General features: G+C 43.5%; 1 protein-coding gene across 3 annotated transcripts in view; it reads left to right on the top strand.

Moving 5' to 3' along the window:
• LOC110537739 (PDZ and LIM domain protein 4) overlaps positions 1-25,182 on the top strand; it is a 68,282-nt gene that overhangs the window by 22,827 nt on the left and 20,273 nt on the right. For 2 of the 3 annotated variants that reach the window (XM_021624093.3, XM_090192749.1), the window contains exon 3: positions 19,074-19,161. In XM_021624093.3, coding sequence (XP_021479768.1) covers positions 19,074-19,161 — 88 coding nt within the window. Of the gene's footprint in view, positions 1-19,073; positions 19,162-23,868; positions 24,019-25,182 lie in introns of those variants that run through there. The other variant, XM_090192750.1, reaches the window with a different exon arrangement.

The raw sequence follows: 25,182 nt of genomic DNA, 5'->3' as shown, positions 1-25,182 counted from the left end.
GCATATTTGCAAAAGGGTTTTCTAATGATCAATTAGCCTTTTAAAATGATAAACTTGGATTAGCTAACACAACGTGCCATTGGAACAAAGGAGTGATGGTTGCCGATAATGGGCCTCTGTATGCCTATGTAGATGTTCCATTAAAAATCTGCCGTTTCCAGCTACAGTAGTCATTTACAACATTAACCATGTCTACACTGTATTTCTGATCAATTTGATGTTATTTTAATGGACAACAAAATTTATTTTTTTCTCTATCTCTCTCTATATATATATACAGTGCCTTGCGAAAGTATTCGGCCCCCTTGAACTTTGCAACCTTTTGCCACATTTCAGGCTTCAAACATAAAGATATAAAACTATATATTTTTTGTGAAGAATCAACAACAAGTGGGACACAATCATGAAGTGGAACAACATTTATTGGATATTTCAAACTTTTTTAACAAATCAAAAACTGAAAAATTGGGCGTGCAAAATTATTCAGCCCCCTTAAGTTAATACTTTGTAGTGCCACCTTTTGCTGCGATTACAGCTGTAAGTCGCTTGGGGTATGTCTCTATCAGTTTTGCACATCGAGAGACTGAATTTTTTTCCCATTCCTCCTTGCAAAACAGCTCGAGCTCAGTGAGGTTGGATGGAGAGCATTTGTGAACAGCAGTTTTCAGTTCTTTCCACAGATTCTCGATTGGATTCAGGTCTGGACTTTGACTTGGCCATTCTAACACCTGGATATGTTTATTTTTGAACCATTCCATTGTAGATTTTGCTTTATGTTTTGGATCATTGTCTTGTTGGAAGACAAATCTCCGTCCCAGTCTCAGGTCTTTTGCAGACTCCATCAGGCTTTCTTCCAGAATGGTCCTGTATTTGGCTCCATCCATCTTCCCATCAATTTTAACCATCTTCCCTGTCCCTGCTGAAGAAAAGCAGGCCCAAACCATGATGCTGCCACCACCATGTTTGACAGTGGGGATGGTGTGTTCAGCTGTGTTGCTTTTACGCCAAATATAACGTTTTGCATTGTTGCCAAAAAGTTCAATTTTGGTTTCATCTGACCAGAGCACCTTCTTCCACATGTTTGGTGTGTCTCCCAGGTGGCTTGTGGTAAACTTTAAACAACACTTTTTATGGATATCTTTAAGAAATGGCTTTCTTCTTGCCACTCTTCCATAAAGGCCAGATTTGTGCAATATACGACTGATTGTTGTCCTATGGACAGATTCTCCCACCTCAGCTGTTGATCTCTGCAGTTCATCCAGAGTGATCATGGGCCTCTTGGCTGCATCTCTGATCAGTCTTCTCCTTGTATGAGCTGAAAGTTTAGAGGGACGGCCAGGTCTTGGTAGATTTGCAGTGGTCTGATACTCCTTCCATTTCAATATTATCGCTTGCACAGTGCTCCTTGGGATGTTTAAAGCTTGGGAAATATTTTTGTATCCAAATCCGGCTTTAAACTTCTTCACAACAGTATCTCGGACCTGCCTGGTGTGTTCCTTGTTCTTCATGATGCTCTCTGTGCTTTTAACAGACCTCTGAGACTATCACAGTGCAGGTGCATTTATATGGAGACTTGATTACACACAGGTGGATTGTATTTATCATCATTAGTCATTTAGGTCAACATTGGATCATTCAGAGATCCTCACTGAACTTCTGGAGAGAGTTTGCTGCACTGAAAGTAAAGGGGCTGAATAATTTTGCACGCCCAATTTTTCAGTTTTTGATTTGTTAAAAAAGTTTGAAATATCCAATAAATGTCGTTCCACTTCATGATTGTGTCCCACTTGTTGTTGATTCTTCACAAAAAAATACAGTTTTATATCTTTATGTTTGAAGCCTGAAATGTGGCAAAAGGTCGCAAAGTTCAAGGGGGCCGAATACTTTGGCAAGGCACTGTGTATATATACACTGCTCAAAAAAATAAAGGGAACACTTAAACAACACAATGTAACTCCAAGTCAATCACACTTCTGTGAAATCAAACTGTCCACTTAGGAAGCAACACTGATTGACAATACATTTCACATGCTGTTGTGCAAATGGAATAGACAACAGGTGGAAATTATAGGCAATTAGCAAGACACCCCCAATAAAGGAGTGGTTCTGGTAGGTGGTGACCACAGACCACTTCTCAGTTCCTATGCTTCCTGGCTGATGTTTTGGTCACTTTTGAATGCTGGCGGTGCTTTCAATCTAGTGGTAGCATGAGACGGAGTCTACAACCCACACAAGTGGTTCAGGTAGTGCAGCTCATCCAGGATGGCACATCAATGCGAGCTGTGGCAAGAAGGTTTGCTGTGTCTGTCAGCGTAGTGTCCAGAGCATGGAGGCGCTACCAGGAGACAGGCCAGTACATCAGGAGACGTGGAAGAGGCCGTAGGAGGGCAACAACCCAGCAGCAGTACCGCTATCTCCGCCTTTGTGCAAAGAGGAGCAGGAGGAGCACTGCCAGAGCCCTGCAAAATGACCTCCAGCAGGCCACAAATGTGCATGTGTCTGCTCAAACGGTCAGAAACAGACTCCATGAGGGTGGTATGAGGGCCCGACATCCACAGGTGGGGGTTGTGCTTACAGCCCAACAACGTGCAGGACGTTTTTCATTTGCCAGAGAACACCAAGATTGGCAAATTCGCCACTGGCGTCCTGTGCTCTTCACAGAGGAAAGCAGGTTCACACTGAGCACATGTGACAGACGTGACAGTCGGATTCTGGATTCGCCGTGGAGATCGTTCTGCTGCCTGCAACATCCTCCAACATGACCGGTTTGGCGGTGGGTCAGTCATGATGTGCTCGCCAGAGGTAGCCTGACTGCCATTAGGCACCGAGATGAGATCCTCAGACCCCTTGTGAGACCATATGCTGGTGCGGTTGGCCCTGGGTTCCTCCTAATGCAAGACAATGCTAGACCTCATGTGGCTGGAGTGTGTCAGCAGTTCCTGCAAGCGGAAGGCATTGATGCTATGGACTGGCCCGCCCGTTTCCCAGACCTGAATCCAATTGAGCACCTCTGGGACATCATGTCTCGCTCCATCCACCAACGCCACGTTGCACCACAGACTGTCCAGGAGTTGGCGGATGCTTTAGTCCAGGTCTGGGAGGAGATCCCTCAGGAGACCATCCGCCACCTCATCAGGAGCATGCCCAGGCATTGTAGGGAGGTCATACAGTCACGTGGAGGCCACACACACTACTGAGCCTAATTTTGACTTGTTTTAAGGACATTACATCAAAGTTGGATCAGCCTGTAGTGTGGGTTTCCACTTTAATTTTGAGTGTGACTCCAAATCCAGACCTCCATGGGTTGATAAATTTGATTTCCATTGATAATTTTTGTGTGATTTTGTTGTCAGCACATTCAACTATGTTGTGGCAGCGAGGCAGGTCGTTATTGTGTTGGACTAGTTAACTGTAAGGTTGCAAGATTGGATTCCCCGAGCTGACAAGGTGAAAGTCTGCCTTTCTGCCCCTGAACGTGGCAGTTAACCCACTGTTCCTAGGCCGTCATTGAAAATAAGAATGTGTTCTTAACTGACTTGCCTAGTTAAATAAAGATAAAAAAAAAAAGGCAAATCGGCTCCTAAAAATTCTGATTTCCGATTGTTATGAAAACTTGAAATCGGCCCTAATTAATCGGCCTCTAGTTGGAACATTACTGCCGGGCTTCCATTCAGCCACAAGAGCATTAAGGTCGGGCACAGATGTTGGGCGATTAGAGGTCTAAGGCACTGCATCACAGTGCTAGAGGTGTCACTAAAGACCCTGGTTCGATTCCAGGCTGTATCACAACCGGCCGTGATTGTGAGTCCCATAGGGCAGCGCACAAATGGCCCAGCATCGTCCGGGTTAGGGTTTGGCCGGGGTAGGCCATCATTGTATTTAGGAATTTGATCTTCACTGACTAGCCTAGTTAAAAAAAAGGTTAAATAGAATTTTCTTTAAATAATAATTTGACCTGGCTCGCAGTCGGCTTTCCAATTAATCCCAAAGGTGTTCAACAGGGTTAAGGTCAGGACTCTGTGCTGGCCAGTCAAGTTCTTCCACACTGATCTCAACAAACCATTTCTGCATGGACCTTGCTTGGTGCACGTGGGCATTGTCATGCTGAAACAGGATTAGGCCTTTCCCAAACTGTTATCAGAAAGTTGGAAGCACAGAATCGTCTAGAATGTCATTGTATGCTGTAGCATTAAGATTTCTCTTCACTGGAACAAAGGGGCCTAGCCCGAACCATGAAATACAGACCCAGACCATTATTCCTTATCCACCAAACTTTACAGTTGGCCCTATGCATTCGGGAACGCAGAGTTCTTTTGGCATCCACCAAACTCAGATATGTCTGTCGGACTGCCGCTGAGCTCTCCAGGAAGTCCATTATACTGCCAGTGTTTGTCTATGGAGATTGCATGGCTGTGTGCTCGGTTTTATACACCTGTCAGCAATGGGTGTGGCTGAAATAGCCAAATCTACTAATTTGAAGGGCTGTCCACATAGTTTTGTAAATATTGTGTATAATGCTCTTTTCAATCACTCGTGGAAGCCAGTCAAAGTGATCAATTCTCTACCCCAACAGAGCACCCTTGCATCACATCCAGTAAGGCATACACATTGTGGCAGAGCATGGACTCCTACATGGATAGTTAGATTGATATTGTATATTCAGCAGCTTATGATGGGTGAAATGGCTTTTTCCACTGCTTACAGCAATGTATAATTCTTAGTTCAGGAACATTGGGGATGAGTCTTTGGTATTGGAGATGACAGGAGCATTATGATGTAATGCAACACAGCAAATTCTCTATTTCAATGGAAATCGTCAGTCTAAACAGCCAGTTGTCATTTAGAAGGGAGAACTCAGAAATGGGATTGAAGCAGAGTGGAAGATTAGTATTTTTCTCAGCTTTCCAATAGACAGTTTGAAACTCCCAGATGAGAAGAGTAGCCTACTGCGGTTTGGAATAGGTTTGGGATGACAACAGATCCAGGATGAAAATGTCCTCTTTCCTTCTAGGGTAGTGAAGGGAACATTAGACCCAGAATGGTACTAATCGTCAGCCTGGAGCAGACTTTGCACATGCAATGGAAAGGAAAGGAGAATCAGCCTGATTTCCACATCCATGGGTAACCTGATCCATCAGATGAGCAGGAGACATGGAGTTGTGTTTGAGCTCAATGTTTTATCCTGTCAGAAGAAACTTTCAGTTTTTGTGTAGAATCCAGAATGTGCTTTCCCTCTAAATGCTCCGGCCTCTCTGTGAAGCGGTCCGTAAATCAGAATGAGCGTTAAGTGGTACAGTATATCCACATAGGAATAGGACATTTATTTAAGGATACACGAGGTTGAGTTTAGTGCAATCTCGAGTGGGAACCGAAAGGTCCACTGCTGTAGAGAGCCACAACACAAGGTAAGCGATGTCGAGTTTACATAAAGGTACTTTCATGCTTTTAAACGGATCTTGACTGATCTTAAATCATAACCTGCATCAATCAAAATGTATCTTTACTTTATTAGCCTCTACCTCATGAAATTCATGCACTTTTCAATCGGTCATGAGCAAATGATTAGGGAAACCATAACTGGAGATTAGAGATGGAATGCCAGCCAACCACACCGGCAGGAGCAAAAAAGTTAATACTTTTTCGCATTCTTTACTATTCTCCACGGCATAATGAGAACATTTGAAATTCAGGTCACATGACGGCATGGTGAACACAGCAGCAGCCCCGGTATTTACTGGTATGTGACCTTTTTCACTACACCATTGGGTAATTGCTGTTGGCCTGGGCTGCAGAATCCAGGGAGTGTGTGTTGCGCAGATAAGTATGTACCCTTTGCTCCAACCCCAGATGCTAGCATACATGTGCAGTTAGTTTCAGCGAGAGGTATGAGGGAGTGAGCAAGGGAGTGAGGGAGCGAGAGCAAGAGAATCCACTTGGGCATAAGAATGTTATTTTGCGGCCCAGATTTTACCTGTGTGTGTAGATGGAAATTCAATTACATAGATTGCATGCATCATGTAGCTTAGCTTTGGATTTCTCTCCTAGGCCTAGAGGATATAGGGCACTTCAAGTCCTTCACTTTATGTCATGTAAAAAAAATTATATATTTTAACTGCATGTAACCTCAGTCAGTTGGAAGACGGAAGGGAAATTCCATTCACACTTACAGTAAGCACAAGGGAGGGGAGATTTTGCGTGTCTCAATACGGATAAAGCTGACTTGATTGATTTCTTGACAACAGGAATGTTGTGCTATATGTATAATGACTTGGGCTAATGTTTACTGGAGAGCATTGAACTAGTGCAACCAAAATGAAGTTCTATTTTTGTTTGGAACGACCAGAAGAGGCAGGGGCCAAGTTGACTAACCCAGAAAATAATATTTTTGAGAACAACAGACCGAGCCCTCATTAAAAGTCTCAGCTATGAAGGACTCAAATTGTCAGGCTGCTGAGGCCTGTAATTTTCTGGTGCTGCCATTGGATAAATACTGTATGTAAGCCTACAGGTCTGCTCGTGAACCCAAATTACATTGGTTGCAGCGGAGCTTGAGGCACTTATGTACAAGAATGTCTTACTTACGCCACTGAATTCATTACTTTCATTACCTTATTTTTGAAATAGTTTTTTCATAACCCATTTTTAAAGCAACTATGAGCCCTTGGTAGCTGATCAGAGAGCCTCATGAAAGCAAGAGTCAAATAAATAAATGTTCAAAAAACCTGGGCTTGGAAGAGCATCTGTTTTTGGAAATGACACTGCCTCTGAATCAAGAAATAGTGTTATTAATGCATTTGTCACACAGCAGTTGGAAGGAGAGAGGAGGAGGAGTAAGAAGAGAGCAACAGGCCAGCTTTAGTAGAGCTTGACACTGAGTCACCTCTTCAACCCATCCAACTTTGCTGCTCCATTTCCAGTCCCTGACAGGTTCCCTCGGGCCTGCGCTGTGAGGTAAAACGGCTCTGCTAAGTTCGGCATTTCTAGCAGCCTGATCAAAAGGTTGTTTCTAAACAGGCCCTGCTTCAAGTTCACTGTGGTGTCAGTGCCCGGCGGACAGAAACCCAGCAGGCCAGGGTCTTATTGAAACATGTCACGTTTCCCTTAGATGGCCTGTATATCTTCGGCCTATTGAGTCTCAATGAAGACATGGACCGGCTGTGGCGAATCTCACCTCCCAACCCCTGAGTCTTCCCTCCTCACGCCCACACTCCTCTCCCCCTTTTCCTCTCTGATCCTTCCTCACGCCCACACTCCTCACCTCCTTTTCCTCTTTCCCTTGAAGAAAGCAGTGGTGGTTGCAAAGAGCTGCGAGACAGACAACGGTTATTCGTTTCCACGAGTGGTCAGAGCCTGTGGAAAGAGCCCTGCTGGGCTGGCAGGTTCAACATAGAGAAGTAATGAGACCTGAGGAAGGAGAGAGACTGTAGGGAGATTGTTATTTAATGCTGCTCTTTAATTGTTTATTCTTGTTCTTACTTTTTTTGTGGTATTTTCTTTAAACTGCATTGTTGGTTAAGGACTTGTAAGTAAGCATTTCACTGTAAGGTTGTATTCAGTGCATGTGACAAATAAGATTTGATTTGATTTGAGAGAGAAACAAAGAGAGACAGAGCGAGAGAAAAAGATAGCCTGGTGGAGGTGCCTCTGTTTCCCTGGTCTGACTGCCTGGACAGTGAGTCAGAGCTGAGGAATTATGAATGGGACAGGGATTGTAAATATAGTACTCCTACTAGGAAAGAGAAGAAAAAAAACAGCCAAAGATAGGGAAAATCCCTCCCCTGTCCTCCACTTCTGTTGTGGTCGTAAATGGCACATCAAGGGAGCCGGTGGAGTCGGGAGGGGAGACTACAGCTCTGCTGCAGTCATTGATCTTGTCATCTCACAGACCAACAATCTTCTAAGTGACCTCCAGGTCTGGTGAGAAGACCCCATACGTGTGGTTTTAAAAACCACTTTGTCTCCGAGACCAGAGACGACATTTGATCTCGTCTCATATTACACCAATAACGAAGTAGCAGCTTGATGGTTTTGATTTATAACAGTGTATTATTAAAAAACTGGTTTCAGTTAGGGATCAAGAGGAGTTGAGATGCATTTGATAACAGGGAAGCCTCAATCTGGCAAGAGGTAATGCTGTTGATCAGCATCTTGGTCTGAGGGTAGTAGTCAATGTAGCATGAAATCCCTGCACAGCCAAAATAAACCATCCACATCCACCGCCTCAACCAAATCAGGAAATTAAAAACCAGCAGAGTCAGACAGCGGAAAATCTGACCGAAGGGAAGGTTTGTCGAAACTCATAATGATACCCTGACACTGGGCCATTTCATTTGAGAGACTTCTATCGTCTTTATTCGACAGTGATATACACACACACTCTTATTTATGAGCAAGGGGAGTAGGAGAAGGATATTCAATTTGACGTAAAATAAAAGCGTGCTCATTGACCAGTTGTCTCTTGGCACTGGAGGCCAGCGAGGAGAGAGTAAAAGGCCGTTGGTCTGCATGGCTCTGATCACTCGCAGACCGTCTCCACTAATCCCTCACACACTGACTCAATATTGGAGGGACACGCTAAACTGGATCACAAAAAACAATATGCTCCATTGTGCCTGTCCTATTGGTGCGTATCACAATGTCTGCTGCCTACTCCGTCAGTCTCTCTGCCTCTCAAACGTTTCCACTCATAAATCTACACTACATGACCAAAAGTATGTGGACACCTGCTCATCATTCATCACTCCAGAGAACGTGTTTCCACTGCTCCAGAGTCCAATAGTGGTGTAAAGCTTTACACCACAGCTTTACACCACTCCAGCAGACGCTTGGAATTGCGCATGGTGATCTTAGGCTTGTGTGCGGCTACTCATCCATGGAAACCCACTTCATGAATCTCCCGACGAACAGGTATTGTGTTGACCTTGCATCCAGAGGCAGTTTGGAACTCGGTACTGAGTGTTGCAAATGAGGACAGATGATTTTTACACGCTTCAGCACTCGGTGGTCCTGTTCTGTGAACATGTGTTACCTACCACTTCGTAGCTGAGCCGTTGTTTCTCCTAGATGTTTCCACTTCACAATAACAGCACTTGTTTATGGAGATTGCATGGCTGTGTGCTCAATTATATACACCTGTCAGCAACGGGTGTGGCTGAAATAGCCGGGTCCACATATTTGAAGGGTTGTCCACATACTTTTGTATATATAGTGTATGTCCTCCTTGACATGTTCTATGGTTCCTTGTATTAAAGCAAATGTAATAATATGAATTCATATTATGTATCCAAGGAAACAAACATCCTGGGATATAAAGTGTTGTATCCTTGGAAAAGAGGGAGGGTTGGATGGATGTCCTAGGCATAGATCGTCCCACTCTGTCTGCAGCTCATCCATCAAACACTTACCCATAAAGCAGCCTTGATACGAACACCTCTGTGATAATTTCTGAGGCATTGCCTCACCCGCCACAGCCATGCCAGCTGAATCCGGAGTGACCTCATCCTTCAGTTGTGAAATTTCCACTAGTGGAGAACTCAGAGGCCTCATTGTTGCCTCCTGCTCCAGAGGCCTGCCTGCGTTCACGTACGTAGGTGAAACTACTGACCGAGTGGAGGGAAACACGTCTTTGTTCCTCTACACACGCACATTGCACTCTGCTGCCTCGCTGGGGCCATTGTGATGTCATGACATTGCCCTTTTGAAAGCTGAGCGGTTGGCCCATATACTGTAACAGCAAATGGTCTAGCAAAGAGACCCCCCCCCCCCCGACATGATTCAGGAATTTCAAAAAGCATTACAAACTACTCCCTCAGAAGTCTGTTTTTCTATGTGGAGGCGATAGTCATTTACTTCCCCCTTCCCAACGGTGTGCCATTAAACAAGCTATATAATGCCATTTCATTTGTATTGCACGTTTTTACTCCCCTATGGTTTCATAGGAAGTTCTAAATCTTGCTGAAGCAATTTTCTCTCCATGTCTGGGGTATGGAGCGCAGGCCATAAATTAAGACTAGTCTATTGTATTAACACAGGAAAAAAGTACAATACAGTATAAGAATTGCAAAATATTTTGTATTTACAGTACATGGATTGGCCCAGCCATGATAGACAAAATACTTTGTGATAAATGAAAGACAATGGGGTTTATTGTACAAAGTCACCTGACACAGAGCACACAATAATTTTTTGACCCCTTTACCATCCTGTTGTTCACTCGGATGGCTGTCTCAGCATGGTGAACTAAACTAATAACAAGGAATACTGTGGGATTACGCTACAAATATCTGTGCCTGTATTCGTGTTAGACACAGTACAGGAGATTGGGACTAAGATTCTCTCTGCATTTTTGTCAAAACTGAGTTATTGTCATAGTCTTGTTCTGTTCAATGTTATCTACCTGCAGAGCCTTCAGAAAGTATTGACACCCCTTGCCTTATTCCAGATTTTGTCACTGGCCTACACACAATACCCCATAAAGCGAGTGTGGAATTATGTTTTTAGAAATGTTCAAAAATTATTTAAAAATGAAAATTGAAATGTCTTGAGTCAGTAAGTATTCAACCCCTTTGTTATTGCAAGCCTAAATAAGTTCACTAGTAAAAATGTGCTTAACAAGTCACATTATTGTAAGGTTCTGTATTTATTTTCTTAGTCAACCTTGTGTTCTGTTTCTTTGTGTTCTTGAACATAGCCTGTTACTTTGTGTTCTTGAACGTAGCCCTGTCTTTCATTTTTGTTCATTGATTTCACCTGTGTTAGTTACTCACCTGGTCTCATCAGCTGCTATTTAGTTCAATTCATTCTGTTTGTGCCTTTGAGGTATTGTTCGTTTTGACTCTACATAAAGCATTTTCTTAGCTTGTTTGTGAGAACCAGTTATAGCCTTCAGTCCTACTTTTGATTCACTGCCTGTTTGCCTACCTGTGTATGACCATTGCCTGCCTGTGACCACGATTCCTGCCTCCTGCGAAGGCAAAATAAACACCTGCTGCGCTCTGTGCGTGAATCTACACATTTTTCTCCCTGAGTATAATACCTCACCTAAAAATGGAATGGATTCAGCGGAGCTACAGTGGCGCCTAACCCAGCAAGAGGAGCGTATGGTGGAAATCTGCATTCTTCTCTGCCAGCCTATCCCTACTCCTCCGATGCCAGTTATCGTAACCCATAGCCCTCCTCCATTCATATCCATGCCTGGAAAATATGACGGTTCACCTGGGAAATGTCAGTGATTTCTGATACAATGCAGCAAATATATTGAGCACAACCCCACTAACTTCGCCACTGACAAGAGCAGGTTGGATTTTGTTGTCTCTAATCACAGGCAAAGCCCTGGATTGGGCCACCACCATATGGACTGCCAACAGCACAGAACTCTGATCCGAGACCCATTTCCACACTCTCGTCAAAGAGGTATTCGCTCACTCTCCCTCAGGTCGTCCTATAGGAGACCTCCTCATAGAACTTCAACAAGGATGCAATTCAGCTGCCGCGTATGCCCTCGAGTTCCGCACCATGGCTGCAGGGAGTAGATGGAGTGAGGCTGCTTTCCTTACTGTCTACCGACGAGAGCTCAACAGGGAACTTCAGGCGGAGCTGGCCTGTGGAGTCGTTCTTCAGGATTTAAATCAATACATTTCTATGTCCATCTCCATCGACCACTTCATCGCCAACAAACTCTGCCACCTAGGAACCCGAAACCTTCTCTTTCCATGATTTCTCCTGTCCGAGTCTTCCAGAGCCCATGCAGTTGGGCCATGCTCCTGTCCCGTGTATCGAACATCAAAGGCGGATCCAAGAAGGGCTCTGCCTATACTGTGGAGGGAAAGATCATCTACTCAGCCGTTGCTCTGTTCTCTCTCCCCCCCCCCCAGTATTGATAACCATGAAGGGGGTTACTAAGTACATGGATGGCTTGATAGATTCGGGAGCAGCAGGTCATTTTATCGATTACCAGCTAGTACAAGAGCTTGACATTGATCTAACACTGTCACCCCTCCTTTAAGGATTAACACCCTGGATAGGCAGCCATTGGGCACGGGCTTCATTATACACCTGACAGTGTGTCACCCTCCATACCATCTGAATCCACCCAGTACAGCAAAATGAAGGCCTCCACTCTGCCACCACATCACCCAGGGGGACTGTGCTATTGACTTACTTCCTGGAGTGTCCCCACCGAAGGGCCGTGTTTACCCCCTATCCTGGAAAAGGAGGCAAAGGAGAACTACATTGACACACTCAAACGGTTTCATTCATCCTCCTTCCCCGGCTGTGTCCAGCTTCTTCTTCGTTGGAAAAAAGGTCAGTGGTCTCCGTCCATGTATTGATTACCTTTCCCTGAATGACTTCATGATCAAGAACCGATTCCCTCTTCCTCTGATCCCAGCGACCCTTGAACAAGTGGGCCGCGCCAACATCCATACACAACTCAACCTGCGAAGGGCATATAACCTTGTCCGTATACATGAAGGCGACAAATGGAAGACGGCCTTCATCACCGCACTAGGGCACTACGAATACCTGGTCATGCCCTACGGCCTTACTAATGCCCCCGCTGTCTTCCAATCCTTTATGAACAACGTTTTCCAGGATATGATCAACCACTCCTTGAAGGAACACTTGCGGCATGTGCAAAAGGTTCTTCAACGGCTCCTTGACCATAATCTTTGAATACTGAAAAGAGCACCTTCCATGTAACCTCGGTAAACTTCCTCGGTTTCGTACTGACACCTGGAGGGGTCAGCATGAATGAGCACAAAGTCAAATCCATCAGTAACTGGCCGACACCCTCCACCGTTAACCTCTCTAGGGTATGTGGGACGCTAGCATCCCATCTGGCCAACATCCAGTGAGGTTGCAGAGCGCCAAATTCAATTACCAAAATGCTCATTATAAAAATTCAGAAAACAAAACATATTTTACATAGGTTTAAAGATGAACTTCTTGTTAAACCAACCACAGTGTCATATTTCTAAAATGCTTTTCGGCGAAGCATACCTAGCCCAGTTGACAAATTATTACAAACCGTAACCAGCCAAGCAGAAGCGTTACAAAACTCAGAAATGGAGATAAAATTAATTCCTTACCTTTGATGATCTTCATATGGTGGCAATCAGAAGACATTCATTTGCTCAATAAATATTCCTTTTGTTCGATGAAGTCTCTGTATATCCAAAAACCTCAGTTTTGTTAGCGCATTTTCTTCAGTAATCCACAGGCTCAAACTCAGTCAAAACAATCAGACAACAAATCCAAATGGTATCCGTAAAGTTCATAGAAACATGTCAAACGATGTTTATATTCAATCCTCAGGGTGTTTTTAGCCTAGTAATATTTCAACCGGACAATAACGTTGTCAATATAAAAGTTAAACAAGAAATGCACATGCGCCTGAAAAAACTCTGCTTCACGTTAGGGTCCATTCGTTCAGACTGGTCTTACTCCCTCATTTATAAGAATACAAGCCTGAAACGATTTATAAAGACTTGACATCTAGTGGAACCGCAAATGGAGTCCTAAGTCAATGGATACTGTAATGGCATTGAATAGAAAACTACTTCCTGAATGGATTTTTCTCAGGTTTTCGCCTGCTAAATCAGTTATGTTATACCCACAGAAACTATTTTAACAGTTTTGGAAACTTTAGTGTTTTCTATCCAAATCTACCAGTTATATGCATATCATATCTTCTGAGCCAGAGTAGCAGGCCATTTTAATTTGGGCATGCTTTTCATCCAAAAATTCCGAATGCTGCCCCCTACCCTAGAGAGGTTAAGGAACTCCAATGTTTCATTGGGTTATCCAACTACTATCGCCGGTTCATTTGGAACTTCAGTTCTACTGCCACTCCCCTCACTGACCTTAGCAGACCTCGGACCCTTCAATGGACTGATACCACCCTGACTGCTTTCAACAACTTGAAACACCTCTTCACCTCAACTCTTGTCCTTCGCCAACCTCGTCCAACCCTTCCTTTCACACTGAAGGTGGATGCATCTGGAGTAGGAGCCATAATCTCTCAGCGGGTGGGAACACCTCAAATCACATCCCTGTGCCTTCTTCTCCAGGAAGTTATCCTCCACTGAGAGGAATTACGATGTGGGGAACAGAACTCCTCGCCATCAAGCTGTTCCTCATGGAGTGGCATCACTGGAGGGCACACAACATCCCTTCCTCATCCTAACAGGTTGTACTCTAGAATATATCAGAGGGGCCAAGAGTTTAAACTCCAGACAAGCTCGCTGGGCTCTTCACACGCTTCCATTTTCATGTTACTTACATCCCTGGAAAGAGAAACGTAAAAGCTGATGCGCTCTCCCGCCAGTTTGACCTTCCGACCAGTAACTCAGACCCTACATCCATCCATTCTTCCTTCCTCTTGCATTATGGGACCGGGACAGTGGGAGATTCACTCTGCCATACAAGAAGCCCTAACCTCAGACCTGGCTTCTCCTGAGACACCAGCTAGGTAGAGCTACGTACCAGCAGCTGTTAGACCCCCAACTGATGCAATGGTGGCACACGTCCTTGGGGTCAGGACTTCCAGGCATTACACAAACCATCAAACTTCTAGCTAGTAACTTCTGGTGGTCATCACTGGCATTTTGAAGTAAGGGATTACGTATTCCTGTCCAGTCTGCTCCCAAACCAAATCCCTCGTCATCTCCCTTCCGGTAAGCTTCAACCTTTGCCAATCCCTCACAGACCCTGGTCCCACATAGCTGTTGACTTCATCACAGACCTTCCTGAATCCTCTGGTAACAGCACTATCCTTGTCATAGTAGACCGTTTTTAAAAAATGTGTCTGGTTCCTCTGATGCACTGAGGTAAAACTACAACAAATGTAGCAAATTCACTGTCCTGAATACAAAGCGTTATATTTGGGGCCAGCACATCACGGAGTACCACTCTTCACATTTTCATGTTATGGGTATGCTTGTCATCAGCAAGGACTATGGAGATTTTTAGGATAAATGTAATAGAGCTAAGCACAGGCAAAATCATAGAGGAAAACCTGGTTGTCTGCTTTCCAGCAGACACTGGGAGATGATTTAACTTTTCAGCTGGACAATAACCTAAAACACAAGGCCAAATATACACTGCCGTTGGTTACCAAGATCACATTAAATGTTCCTAAGTGACCTATTTACAGTTTTGACTTAAATCAGCTGAATCTATGGCAAGACTTGAATGGCTGTCTAGCAATAATCAACTAACTTGACAAAGCTTGAATATTTTATAAATATTGCAAATATTGTACAATCCTGGTGTGGAACTCTCTGAAACTTAACCAGAAAGACTCACTGCTGTAATCGCTGCCAAAGATGACTCGGGTGTGAATAATTATGTAAATGAGATTCTTCATTTTCAATAAATTAGCAAAAATGTCAAATATATTTTAACTTTGTCATTATGGGGTATTGTGTGTAGATGGATGTGAAACATATATTTAATCACTTTTGAAATCAGGCTGTAACACAACATTTGGAATATGAATACTTTTTGAAGGCACTGTAGTACTATAAATCCCCCAATTTATGTTAAAAAGTATGCAAGATAAAAAAAAAAATAGCTGACACCATTCAAACCAATGAGGGTTTTGGAACTTTAAAGACAATTGTCTCAAGATAGAACCTTATAGTCCCAAGCTCTTGCAAGTTTCATGCTTCACGAAAGACCGGCATACAGCCATCACTGTCTATGAATGTAATTTTTTTATTTATTTCACCTTTATTTAACCGGCTAGTTGAGAACAAGTTCTCATTTACAACTGCGACCTGGCCAAGATAAAGCAAAGCAGTGTGACACAAACCACAACACAGAGTTACATATGGAATAAATAAACATACAGTCAATAATACAATAGAGTCTTTATACAGTGTGTGAAATGAGGAAGGATGAAATGGGTGAGGCAATAAATAGGCCATAATGGCGAAATTATTACAGTATGGCAAATTAAACACTGGGGTGATAGATGTGCAGAAGATGAGTGTGCAAGTAGCTGTACTGGGGTGTAAAGGAGCTAAATAAATAATATGGTGATGAGGTAGTTGGATGGACTATTTACAGATTGCTATGTGCAGTGATCTGTGAGCTGCTCTGACAGCTGGTGCTTAAAGCTAGTGAGGGAGATACAGTGGGGTAAAAAAGTATTTAGTCAGCCACCAATTGTGCACTTAAAAAGATGAGAGGCCTGTAATTTGCATCATAGGTACACTTCAACTATGACAGACAAAATGAGAAAAAAAATCCAGAAAATCACATTGTAGGATTTTTTATGAATTTATTTGCAAATTATGGTGGAAAATAAGTATTTGGTCAATAACAAAAGTTTATCTCAATACTTTGTTAAATACCCTTTGTTGGCAATGACTGAGGTCAAACATTTTCTGTAAGTCTTCACAAGGTTTTCACACACTGTTGCTGGTATTTAAAGGGATATCAGCCAGATTCCTTTTCCTATGGCTTCCCCATGGTGTGAACAGTCTTGAGACATAGTTTCAGGCTTTTATTTTGAAAAATGAGAGATCACATCGCGTCATTGTATGGCTGGGTGCCAGCAGCGTTTTGCATGCGCAACAGCTTGGAGCAGACTCACTCTCTCTCTCTCTCTCTCTCTCCTCTCTCGCTCTCGCTCTCGCTCTCGCTCTCGCTCTCTCCTATTGAAGAAGCTACAGTCCCGGTAGAAATATTGTTGATTATATATTGTGAAAACAACTTGAGGATTGATTATAAAAAATGTTTGACATGTTTCTACGACCTTTACGGATACTATTTGGAATTTGTCTGCCCGGTCGTGACCGCTCGAACCTGTGGACTTCTGAACATAACGCGCCAACCAAATGGAGGTATTTTGGCTATAAAAATAATCTTTATGGAACAAAATTAACATTTATTGTGTAACTGGGAGTCTCGTGAGTGCAAACATCTGAAGATCATCAAAGGGAAGCGATTCATTTGATTACTTTTCTGACTTTCGTGACCAATCTACTTGGCTGCTAGCTGTTTGTAATGTTTTGTCTACTGAGAGAGATGTCCTTACATAAACGCTTGGTATGCTTTCGCCAAAAAGCTTTTTTGAAATCTGACACTCCAGGTGGATTAACAACAAGCTAAGCTGTGTTTTGCTATATTGCACTTGTGATTTCATGAAAATTAAATATTTTTAGTAATTTAATTTGAATTTGGCGCTCTGCAATTCAGCAGATGTTGACGAAAATGATCCCGCTAACGGGATGGGTGAATCAAGAAGTTAATGTGAGTCTGGAAAGAGAGTTTACAGTCTAACCAGACACCTAGATATTTGTAGTTGTCGACATATTCTAAGTCAGAACCGTCCAGAAGAGTGATGCTGGACGGGTGGGTAGGTGTGGGTAGCGATCGGTTGAGGAGCATGCATTTAGTTTTGCTTGCATTTAAGAGCAGTTGGAGGCCATGGAAGGAGAGTTGTATAGCATTGAAGCTCGTCTGGAGGTTAGTTTAACATTGTCCAAAGAAGGGCCAGAAGTATACAGAATGGTGTCGTCTGCGTAGAGCTGGATCAGAGACTCACCAGCAGCAAGAGCGACATCATTGATGTATACAGAGAAAAGAGTCGGCCAGAGGATTGAACCCTGTGGCACCCCCACAGACTGCCAGAGGTCTGGACAACAGGCCCTCTGATTTGACACACTGAACTCTGTCAGAGAAGTAGTTGGTGAACCAGGCGAGGCAGTCATTTGAGGAACCAAGGCTTTTGAGTCTGCCAATTAGAATGTGATGATTGACAGAGTCGAAAGCCTTGGCCAGGTCTATGAATACAGCTGCACAGTATTGTCTCTTATCGATAGCGGTTATCATATCGTTTAGGACCTTGAGCGTGGCTGAGGTGCACCCATGACCAGCTCGGAAGCCAGATTGAATAGCAGAGAAGGTACGGTGGGATTCGAAATGGTCGGTGATCTGTTTGTTAACTTGGCATTCGAATACCTTAGAATGGCAGGGTAGGATAGATATAGGTCTGTAGCAGTTTGGGTCTTGAGTGTCTCCCCCTTTGAAGAGGGGGATGACCGCGGCAGCTTTCCAATCTTTGGGGATCTCAGACGATACGAAAGAGAGGTTGAGCATGCTAGTAATAGGGGTTGCAACAATTTTTGCGGTAAATTTTAGAAAGAGAGGGTCCAGATTGTGGCCTGGCTGATTTGTAGGGGTCCAGATTTTTCTGCACTTTAAGAACATCCGCTATCTGGATTTGGGTGAAGGAGCAATGGGGAGGCTTGGGCAAGTTGCAGTGAGGGGTGCAGGGCGGTTTGAAAAGGGTAGCCTTTGCTATCCTAACTGCCTGTGTATATTGGTTCCTATCTTCCCTGAAAAGATGCATATCGCGGGGGCCATTCGATGCTAATGCAGTACGCCACAGGATATTTTGCAAGGCAAAGATTGGTGTGCACAGATAATATTTTAGACTGTCTAGGCTTGGTTCAGTCCTAAAGTATGTAATCACAGACTGTTATATTGAGTGGTACTGAAGTGAATAAAAAAGGATTCATGAGAAATTTTTGCCAAGGGTCGTGAGTTCATGCCATAGTTTTCCTGTTGATGTGCAGCAGAGATGACTTTATCACTAAAGTGTATTGGAATGTGGTCACACTCAGCTGCCAGTGTTACGCCTGCTAAACAAAAACACATGCTGAGAAGAAACCTGACCCTTGATACTGTGTAAAATGAAGAAGTGAAGCTTATTTTGGAGCACAGTCAAATATTTCATCCCCGGATCATATCCCGGTAATATTTAGCAGTGGTTAGTGATATTTAATACGAAAGTTCAAGTCATCATCTTTTTTCGCTTACTTAACTGTATTATGGTGTATGTGTCATGAGTTTAGTCCATTTTCATTCCACTCTAGCATAATCATATCCAGTAATAACAGAATTTAATAGCATCTTCTTAGTGACTGCTGTGAGCAAATAACCTGTGAACACAAGTTGATAGGAGCAGATATGACGGCTTTAAAAGCCCCTTTAGTATTTTATAGATACAGAGTCCTTGTTTATCTAACCCTAGCCTCTCTTTCCTGGGTATTGTCTTTCAGGTCAGGAGACAAAGTCTGGTCTCCAAATGTTATTGAAGATGGCAAGACAAGTCCATACATGGCCACATTGGAGTCTGAGTCACCACAGGTATGAGCTGCTCTTGTTTACATGCAAATAAGAGCCATAGATATGATTATATACACTGAACCAAAATATAAATGTAACAATTTCAAAGATTTTACTGAGTACAGTTCACATAGGGAATTCATTAGGCCCTAATCTATGGATTTCACATGACTGGGAATACAGATATTGATCTGTTGGTCATAGATACCTTAAAACAGGTAGATGGATGGATCACAAGTCAGTATCTGGTGTTACCACTATTTGCCTCGTAGCGCGACACATCTCCTTCGCATAGAGTTGATCAGGCTGTTGATTGTGGAATGTTGTCCCACTCCTCTTCAATGGCTGTGCAAAGTTGCTGGATATTGGCAGAAACTGGAACACGCTATCGTACACGTCTACGACACCGTACTGCAGTCAGGTCAAGACCCCAATGAGCACGCAGATGAGCTTCCCTGAGACGGTTTCTGACAGTTTGTGCAGAAATTCTTTGGTTATGCGAACCCATAGTTTTATCATCTGTCTGGGTGGCTGATCTCAGACAATGCAGGTGAAGAAGCCAGATGTGGAGTTCCTGGGCTAGCGTGGTTACACGTGGTCTGCGGTGTGAGGCCGGTTGGACCTGCTGCTAAATTCTCTAAAATGACAATGTCAGGCTTATGGTAGATAAATTAACATTACATTTTCTGGCAACAGCTCTGGTGGACATTCCTTCAGTCAGCATGCCAATTGCACGCTCCTTCAAAACTTAAGACATCTATGGCAGCGTGTTGTGTGACAAAACTACACATTTTAGAGTGGCCTTTTCTTTTTCCTAGCACAAGGTGCACCTGTGTAATGATGCTGTTTAATCAGCTTCTTGATATGCCACACCTCTAAGGTGGATGGATTATCTTGGGAAAGGACAAATGCTCATTAACAGGTATGAAAACACATTTTTGCATGAAACTTGTTTTTTTGCACATGCAACATTTCTGGAACTTATATTTCAGCTCATAAAACATGTGACCCAACACTTTACATGTTGTGTTTATATTTTTGTTCAGTGTAGATTATCTTCTGATATACTGCTGCCTCGATGGTTCCCAAAATAAATTATCCAGAAGCCGAGGCGTGCCCGGTGAACTTTGCAGCGTTTTCCGATACTGAACAGAGAGGGTGAAGCAAAGTGTAACCAAAACAAGCAGACAATGAGCGTATTGTGGCTGGGACTTCTGAGAAGTGACCATTCATCTCTTATTGTTGCCGTTGGTTGTCATGTTGGGGCGCTTTCCCATGTCCCAGTCTCTTCAGTGTAGCGATCCCTGTAAACTGAGCTGACTGGGTCACACAGAGGCCTGAAATTATTCCATCACTTCATCAATTGAATGTTGACGCGATACACAGCAGACAGATGTATTGAGATCCGCTTCAGTAGGCAGGCTGGTGGACATGTTGAATGAAAGAGCTATACGAATGGTGGAAGGTTCAATACAGAACAAGTTAACTCTATCCCTGTGGTGAATGTTTTTTTTCCATGTAGCTGCGCCTAAGTTTACATCGTCTTTTGTTTGTCTTCAGAAAGCAGCATAGACATTTTATTGCTTTAACACGCGTGACATCTATTAAGTCAAAGCCACTGATCCTTATCCTAAATATTCCTAATGTTCTTGGGTTACATGGTTGATATACTGCTCTTGTAAGCGTGGTAGTCATAACATATACATCTTCCTAGTGATAAAGGAGGTGAAAGACCAACCCATTACAGCCTTCAGGCAATCCAGTGAGACAGGCAGATTCGCTGAGAGGGGTCCTGGGGATTGGGAACGTTGTATTTCACCGTCTCGACACAAGCTGAAGTCTGAGCGAAGGGGGAACTATCAACTCAAACTCTGTATATAAACGGAGACAGGCAGATTCCCTGAGAGGGGTCCTGGGGATTGGGAACGTTGTATATCACCGTCTCGACACAAGCTGAAGTCTGAGCGAAGGGGGAACTATCAACTCAAACTCTGTATAAAAAAACAGAGACAGGCATGCTAGCAGTGCCTCCTGTGTGCGTATAATCGGAGAATGCTGCTCTACCTCCTGGATAAGTTACAGAAGGAGGTTTGGAAACCTTGTATCCACTCTCTGCTCTCTACTGAAAGACTGGCTACTTTTTAATAGACTTAAAGTTGAGAGCTAGAAACGCTAGAAACGGAGTGAGTAAGTATCATTAGCTGCATTTGCTTAATTTGCTTTTGGTGGAGGCGTGTAAACATGAAAGGGAAACAGTTGGTTGGTCGGTCCCTTGAGTTAGGCTAAATGAGGACCTGAAATGGTCTCACCACACCAAGACCGTGGTGACGAAGGCACAACAGCGCCTCTACAACCTCAGGCGGCGGATGAAATTCGGCATTGCCCCTAAAGAGCCTCGCAAATTTCTACAGATGCACAATTGAGAGCATACTGTTGGGCTGCATCCCCACCTGGTACGGCAACTGCACCAACCTCAACTGCATGGCTATCCAGAGAATGGTGCGGCCAACGCAGCTCCGGGGGCCTGCTGCCTGCCCTCCAGCACTCATGTCAAAGGAAGGGCAAGAAGATCATTAAGGACCTCAGCCACAAACTGTTCACTCAGCTACCGTCTGGTAGACAGACACAATGCAGGTGCATCAGAGCTAAGACAGCGAGACTAAGAAACAGCTTCTCTCTCCAGGCCATCAAACTGTTAAACAGCCATCACTTGGTGATGCACACTCATTCACACAAAACACACACACACAAACTAGCACACACACACCTCATACTCACAAACACATGCACATACACTCACACACATCACTCGCACAGTCACACACAGTCAACGCTGCTGTCCCGTATTGTAGAGACATTAAACCACTGGACACTTCCCGTTTCACACTCTGTGTTTATATACTGTATTGTCTAAATGGCTCAAATATATCTACTTCTGTGCATATCATTCTTGTGTAAATTAATCTGGTGTATATACGTAGATTACATTTGGATTACTGTTACAGTGCTATTTGGGGTTTTAATTGGGGTCGTTACAACACTATTTATTTATTTGGATTATTTGTGTACTTGTTTCACATTTTACCGCATTTAGGAGCTAGTAACATAAGCATTTCACTGCACCTGCTATAACATTTGCTAAACTGTGTACCCAACCAATAAACTTTGATTTGATTTTGAAGTAAATATGGGAGTTCTAGCTAGCAGGAAGTGACACAAGGAAGTGGTGAGATGTTTCCTTGAACAAGGGGAACGTGGGAGATTCTCATACAGTTGAATGATACATTTTTGGATCTAAACCTGAACAGTTATGAAACTAAAGCTATTTGTGGCGTCCTCGTACTGGAAAGAGGTGAAAAACAGGAGGAAGATATTGATTGTTTCCATGAATTTATCTTACTCATCAACAGACCAGAATATTGTAAGATTACCAGAGAGGATAATGACTAATTTTGAAATTATTATTAGAATAAATAAGGGAAAATAGGCCTGTGGTCTTTATATAGTATGTTAACGTAGGTCTACAGGTGGCTACAGCTAGCCACTGTATGCTATTCTGCATATTTCCTCAGGCTAAATAAAATCACCATTGTGTCTTTAGCAGGGGCCTTGGAAAGTATGGCTCTTTAGAATGTCGGAAACGCTGGAACTCACGTCACTAAGGTTCCATTCTCAAGCCGCACTGCCAAGCTGGCAAGAGGGAGAGGATTATCCTTCCTGGAATTTATGAGAGCTGACAGCGAGGGTCCACACATGACTTAAGACTGTCATTTTTTTTTCTTGGAATTAGTTTCACTTCATAGAATCCGTTTGATACAGAATCTGTTTTATGAATGGAACAAGTCCGCTGGTTTTCCAGTATACCTGTCAAATTAAGATTGTCTGCCTAATAAATAACATTACAGAACCCTGACAATAGAGTCTAATTGTGACGTGATTATAGGTTTTTTTTCTATAGTGATTGTATGCTCCGTTCCATAGAGGTCATACTCTACCCTCTGTCAAATATGTTTAGCGGTTCAATTAAAACATTGTTCTCTGTAAAAAAATATATATATATATATCTAATCAACACAGTGCCATTGAGAGTTCAAATTCACTGCACCACATTCATCCAGGACTTCGGATCATAAGCTTATGACCCAACTTATTTTGTTGTTTGTTTCCAGTCCTGGGTGAAGTAGTACTAATCAGACGGTAATCCCCAGAAATGTCCATCTATATTTGGGTTGGCCCAGAGAGGTCTCTCTCTCCCTCTGTCAGCACGCTGTGGAGCGGATGGGCAGCCCCTTGGCTGTCTGCTTCCCAGCCAGCCCTGGACCCACCGTCCCCGGGCTTCTCTTAGCCTTGCACTCTGGGATAGGAACAGGGACAATAACGAGCTGGTTTGTTTGGTTAGCGGTGCAGAGCGCCATGTGAAAAGTTTAATTGCCCAGGTCTGGGGATTACTGTGAGAGGGGGAGGGGGAGTTGAATCTGAGAGAGAGAGGGGAGCTTTAGGGCCCAGTCAGAAGCAAGCATATGGTTTCAATTAGGCTCCTCTTCCTCCTCCTCCTGCTTTTTCTCCTCCTGCTCCTGCTCTCCTCCACCTCTTCTCCTCCTCCTGCTCTCCTTTACCACTCCCTGACCAAATTCTGCAGTCTGTCGACTGAGGTAGCAGCAGTAAATCTCCTTCCCCCTCCCCCTCCTTTCTCAGCGCTTATTATTATGAGTAGCTTTAAGTCAGGCTGATTTCCCCAGGAGTCCTGTGGTTCTGTCTAAACGGGCCCCAGTCTAAAGGCATAACTCCAACACAGCTCCTCCCCCCTGGCTAGGCACACAGGCTCAGCAGCCAGTCACCCAGAACCAAGGGCCATGCTTGGCCACCATTGTAAAACAGGTCAGTGAAATCTAATGACGGTCTAAATTTACGAGCAGACAGAACTGCTTCTCATAAATACTGCTTTCTCCAAGTCTTTATTTTTTTTTAGTCGTAGTCAAGGCTCAAAGAATGTGAGAGTATTTCATTATCTTCTGACAAATGTTTTTTTCTTCAGCAGTCTTTCCCGTTTTGGAACTCTATGTGAGAGACTCAACGAGTGACTGGTCATAATATAGCAACATTAGGTTTGATTGCGTTAGTTTGAAAAACAAGATAAGGTTACTAAGTGATTTATCTGGTGATTAGATATGATTTAACAAAGCACACACTCTATGTGGAAGGAACTCTTTGTGGAAGGAGTGTCACCAGTCGCTACAGTTTCCATTAAATATATTTTATGTGTGCTATTTTAAAAACACCACTTCAGACCGGCATAGGTACGATACATCAGTTTAATGGGACAGTCTGCTTACTGTGATTTATTTAATGAAAATAATGGTAGCCTCCATACATACCTAAGAGCAACTTGAAAGCACTTACAGGTCCTGAATGTTACCAAACTGGCACTTTTAAAAGCTATTCACCAGATGTACTGCCTTGTAAATCTGCCATTCACTGAAAGCAAATACTGTATCTATTTGCTGCAGACACAAGGCCAACAGTGCACATTATGGAAAAGTGTGCCATCTAAAGTAGTCTCGGCGCTCAACTGAGACAGAAACAAGCAACAAATGCGTGCCAAGCAGGGCTGGCTTTATGGGGGAACCTTCGGGGGCCCATCCTTCCAAATAAAATGTTGAAATATGGATCAGAAATATGGACAGAGGGACACATCAATCTCAGATCAAGCATCCGAGCAAATTGAACAGTGCCCCCCCATCTCAGTATGTGTAGACCATGTATGTGATGATGTTTGGACAAAAATAGTATGGCATGTCGTAATTTTTAGCCAGACAGCATCAGATACATGGGCTACATGTACAGTAGTAAAACGGAGGGGCAATGTTTTGCTTGCTCGGATGCTTTCTTCAGTGAGATCATTTTAGCAGAGAGGAAGCGGGAGGGCTCGCTCTCACCAAAATCTATCCAGAATAAGCCCAATGCATTTCTATGGGCTTTATTTGCAGACCTAAGCTTGCCCGCCTGCCTTCCCGCCTTTGGGACAACGACTCCCATTGTAAG

The sequence above is a fragment of the Oncorhynchus mykiss genome, chromosome 12, assembly GCF_057628025.1.
Source record: "Oncorhynchus mykiss isolate SJ-2025 chromosome 12, ASM5762802v1, whole genome shotgun sequence".
NCBI lineage: Eukaryota > Metazoa > Chordata > Actinopteri > Salmoniformes > Salmonidae > Oncorhynchus > Oncorhynchus mykiss.
The sequence above is the reverse complement of the archived record's forward strand: the minus strand, read 5'-3'. Positions and strand labels throughout refer to the sequence as shown.